The sequence below is a fragment of the Martes martes genome (assembly GCF_963455335.1).
Source record: "Martes martes genome assembly, chromosome: 3".
Taxonomy (NCBI): domain Eukaryota; kingdom Metazoa; phylum Chordata; class Mammalia; order Carnivora; family Mustelidae; genus Martes; species Martes martes.
The window spans coordinates 13360998-13365973 of NC_137890.1; the positions used below are offsets into that span (position 1 = coordinate 13360998).

A 4976-nucleotide genomic window follows, 5' to 3' on the forward strand; every position below is an offset into this window, starting at 1 on the left:
TTCATTTTGTATCTCTAAGAGCTGGCGGAGTGCCTAATTAATACACAGTGGGCACTCCATAAATGTGTAAGTGGATGCATTTTACCAACATCTATTTACATTTGAATAAAAAGCTAATTGTAAGTAATTCTTCTTTTAAATAATCTTCATGCTTTTCTCATTGCAGAAATTCACTGACAAAATTTTAGAAAACACTGATAAGGGAGAAGAAGGACGTGAAAATCCCACTGCTCCCAGCCCGGGAGGACTTCAACAATGTGCTTAGGGACGCAGAAGTTCTCAGTGGCTAAACGGAGAATCAAGGTCAGGCCGGCTGGCGACAGAACCCAGAGCTCCCAACCCTGCATGAATCTGCTGCTCTTCCTCCCCCGGCAAACACACACGCCCTCCTGTGAACAAATTATGTTAGCTAGTAAAATAGGTTGGCAGAGCTGACCTTTGAAAATGAAATCTACCATACACATGATGGTGAAAGGCATGAAACCGACATTTAAAAAATGGCCAGTATTCCGTCTTCTCATGCTTTCCCATTTCACATCCCATCACGTATTTGGGGGAATCTGGATGGAGAGGCAGCACAGGGAGGTAAGGCAGAATAGAAGATGGCTTCTAAATCAGACTAACACAGGTTCGAACCCCGGCTTTGCCCCTAGATGCCATACCAGGGACAGGTGGCAAACATCCCTCAGTCTCCGTTTCTTCTGTAAGATAGAGATAATAAGAAACACTTCTCAGCATCTTGTGAAGTTTAGAGGTAACAGGATGGCGAAGTGCTTCATGCTTGATTAATGGTGGGTCTTGTGGTGAAGTCTCTGATGGTGACACCCTATGGCTTCCCCGAACAGCAAGCTTGCCAAACTGTTTTCCATAGCAAAGCGCCTTTGTTTTTTCCAATCCTTCATTTTAATTCTGGGAGTAATTTAACTTCTATATTATTATTAGATGTCTTGCCTCACAATAGTTTTCTTAGAAATTCAATCTCTTCTCCACAGGGTCTCTTTGAGATTAAAGAGAAAGAAGTGGCAAATTCAGGATCTTGGAGCAATTTTCATTTAAAAGAAGATCATTGTTTTCATTATCCCATCATTAATGCTTTCTATTTTCCTTTATCAGCAAGTTAAATCGAAGCCGATTTGAATTGCCCAACCCAGCTCTCGTTTCCCTGCAAGATGAAAGGGGACAGCCATGAATGAGCCACCAGACAATTTCGCAAATGCTTCTGACTTCCCCGAGGATGCGGCGCCATTCGGAAATTGCACCGATGAAAAAATCCCACTCAAGAGGCACTACCTCCCTGTTATTTATAGCATCATCTTCCTGGTGGGCTTTCCAGGGAATGCAGTGGCAATTTCCACTGACATTTTCAGAATGCGGCCCTGGAAAGGCAGCACCGTCATCCTGCTGAACCTGGCCTGCACTGACCTGCTCTATTTGAGCAGCTTCCCTTTCCTGATTCACTACTACGCCAGCGGCGAGAACTGGGTCTTCGGGGACGTCATGTGCAAGTTTATCCGCTTCGGCTTCCATTTCAACCTGTACAGCAGCATCCTCTTCCTCACCTGCTTTAGCGTCTTCCGGTATCTTGTGATCCTTCACCCACTTAGCTGCTTTTCCGTTCACAGAACGCGATGGGCCGTGGTGGCCTGCGCCGTGGTGTGGATCATTTCCCTGGTGGCCGTCATTCCCATGACCTTCCTGATCACCTCAACCACCGGGACCAACGGCTCCACCTGCCTTGACCTCACCAGCTCAGACGACCTCCCCACCATCAAATGGTACAACCTAATTTTGACGGCCATGACCTTCTGCCTTCCCCTGGTCATAGTGACGCTTTGCTATACGATGATTATCTACACCCTCACGCAAGGACCTCACAATCACAGCTGCCTGAAGCAGAAAGCGAGGAGGCTAGCCATTCTGCTACTCCTTGCGTTTTATGTATGTTTTTTACCCTTCCACATCTTGAGGGTCATCCGGATCGAATCTCGCCTGCTTTCGATCGGCTGCTCCGCCGAGAACCAGATCCATGAAGCTTACATTGTTTCTAGACCCTTGGCTGCCCTGAACACCTTTGGTAACCTGCTACTGTACGTGGTGGTCAGTGACAACTTTCAGCGGGCTCTCTGCTCGATGGTGAGATGCGATGCCGGCGGGGATTTGGAGCAAGCCAAAAAACCCAGTTACTCAAACAACCCTTGACGTACTTCATGTAGTCAACCAAGAAGAAGAGCCTGCTGAGACTTGAACTTCTAAGAAGTTCAGAATAGCTCCCTCAATGGCTCTCTGTAAATATGATATATTCGGGTAATTACGTGTCACAGCCAGCACAGATCTACCAGGAACTCTCTGCCACCCATTTACTGAGCTGTTCCCTAGGGTCAATGTAAGAATGGGATACGTGCCTATCAGTAGAGGATTCACATGGGGAATCGAAACTACTGGAACTCCGGGACATCTTGAGAAACGTCTAGTCTTGCTAACTTACTATGCATAAATGAGACCACTAGTCTCAGTAGTTTTATCAAATTAAAACGTCACACATTTGTCCCAGTTAAGGCAGTGCCAAAACGAGATGGACACTCCTCTTACTCTTGGTTTCCTGCTCCTTCATACTCAGGCTGTCTCTGTTGAACCCTTAGATTATCCAAGACATTATTTGTCTCTTTCTCAGTATTCTCTTGGTTTTCATTTCATGTCTTTAAGACTTTTTTTTTCCCTTCAAACTTTGCTTTGAGATCATTAAACAGTGTTTCTCACTAGGCCTTCATCAGTTTTGTAGATTCAAGCCAACCGGTACAATACACTTGAGACAATTCAAAGGTGTCAGTGCAGATGGCTGACGTGCCCGCGAGCTATTGGGGACATTATGTCTTTACTATTGTAGATCATTTTAGAAGTTGTTACTGAATTGAGAAAAATTACTAAGTGGTATTAGCAATTATCAACACATGCTGGGAAAGGAATGATGGGCCTCTTTCAGGGGGAACAGAAGTGCTTTTAAATATCATGTGTATATTAGGTATTAAGTAAAATTTAACAGTGCTTTGATTTCTGTGGGAAATATATCAGGAAACACCAATTCTCTTTAGATACCTTTCTCTTTTCTGACTCTCTTGAAAATGTTATCTATTTATGTAACAGCTAAAGCTATTTTTGAGTTATGTGTGTGCCTAATTATCACGGAGTGTAAATATTTGAGAAAGTGCGTAGTCTGGATATTTAAAACCTTAGTCAATGTGTTGATACAATTACTAAACTAATTTAAAATCACTGAATAAACTGGTAACATTTTTCTGTGAAAACGCAGCTTTACCGCCCTTCTATTTACATGAAGCGTATGTTCTCTGTGTTTAGGGAATAAAAATAATTTTAAGAGTCAGTTTTAGAATAAGTTTGGAATAGATGGTTGAAATAGAAGAACGAGTACCATGGGAATGCTTTGTGACTTTCAGGTGCTTCTAGAATATTTAGACCTAAGGGAGGATGTCTGCCAGGAACCTGTGTCAAGCATGCAGGGGGAGGAAAGAGGGAAGCCAGTGGCTCCGCACATGGACGTTTCTGGATGATGGCGCCATCTCTGCCATCCACCTCTGAGCCATCCTGTCTGGGCCTTTCTATAGCATAGGGCATGAGCTGTTTGACTGGAGGGCTTGACTAGCTCACGTAGGCTGACTGCACAGCATGGGGCAGCCTCCTGAGGTCCACTGGAAAGCTGGAGACTGGGTAGCTCTTCTCTCCCGTCTCTCAAATGCCGAGCCCAGCTCCAGGGCCCTCGCCACAGTGTGGCCAAGTCAGCCTTTATAGCACAGCTGCTGTTGTTCCAACCCTAGATGCAAAACCCTTCCCTTTCCCCCTGTCTCTCTCTTTTCTTATTTCAAAGATTTTGCCGACCAGAAGAAAGCCACCTCAACCTCCCTTATGTCGATCTCAACTTGTCCCTGTAGAATCTTTTTCCTTTTCCTCCTTCCCACCCGTGTTCAGAACAATAAATCGGTTCTCTTTCTGATACGAATTCTTCTGCTCCACCTTTCATCCTTCTACTTTCATAGGACCTTGCTCTGACACTTAATCCCACTTTCTCAAATTTTTAACCTCTCTGTTGCTCTGGATAACCGATCTTAGTTTGGGAACATGCCTTATTTTCCTTTATCCTCAAAAATACCTTCCCTCATTCAGCTGTGTTGTCATTCTCTTGTACCTGACCTGCTCTCTGCAGATCAGGGTCAGGCGCAGATGTCTGTCTGCCTTCCGGGGTTCTGCCCATAGGCTATCATCACAAAGACCCCAGCTAAATTGGATTCGAAGGGTCAGATTTATTTTCCAAAGTAAAGAGTTCTGGGCTAATTGTGTTTGGAACAGAAGCCAAAAAAGATATTGATGATACTTCTGAGACTAGAATGGGACCCAAGTGGCCTTGCCTGGTAGTAGTAGGCCAAGAAACTATGAGGACACAAGAGTGGAGCTGCTGGGGCTGTTCACCACTGTAAAGACTCCAAGTTCAAGTTAGGTCCATTGTACCTGAGGCCAGGGAATTTGGAAAAACATGTTCCAAATTTTGGGCACACAGTAACCCCTCCACTTTGTTTTTAATCAGTATATCATGGAAATTTAAACGGTCACAGAATTTTTTTAAAAAGTAACAAAATAACCCCACGTATCCATGACTGAATTTCACCAGTAATTAACATCCTTTCCTTGTCTCATCTATCCCTTTCCATGCTTTTTTGCTAGAATATTTAAAAGCAAGTCCTAGAGAACATAGTAGTTTTACCTATAAATGCTTCAACATTGATCTCTTTCAAAAAACAGAAAAACCACACAAAATTTAAAAAAATGATTCCTTAATAGTATCCAACATCTAATCCTTATTTTCTTTCCCTTAGTTATCTCAAACACATCTTTTTACAGGTTTTTTTTTTTTCTTTTTCAAATTAAAACCCAAACAAGGCCCATGTACCACACGTGGTTGAGAGGTC

The 4976-nt window shown here is 43.6% G+C and overlaps 1 protein-coding gene across 1 annotated transcript; it reads left to right on the plus strand.

The window, feature by feature from the left end:
* Positions 1–1185: 1185 nt before the first annotated feature.
* Positions 1186–2199, plus strand: OXGR1 (oxoglutarate receptor 1; the record flags this gene model as incomplete). Its single annotated transcript, XM_080798784.1, has 1 exon — positions 1186–2199. The coding sequence occupies one exon, from the start codon at positions 1186–1188 to the stop codon at positions 2197–2199; it is 1014 nt and encodes a 337-aa protein (XP_080654910.1).
* Between the last annotated feature and the right edge of the window lie 2777 nt (positions 2200–4976).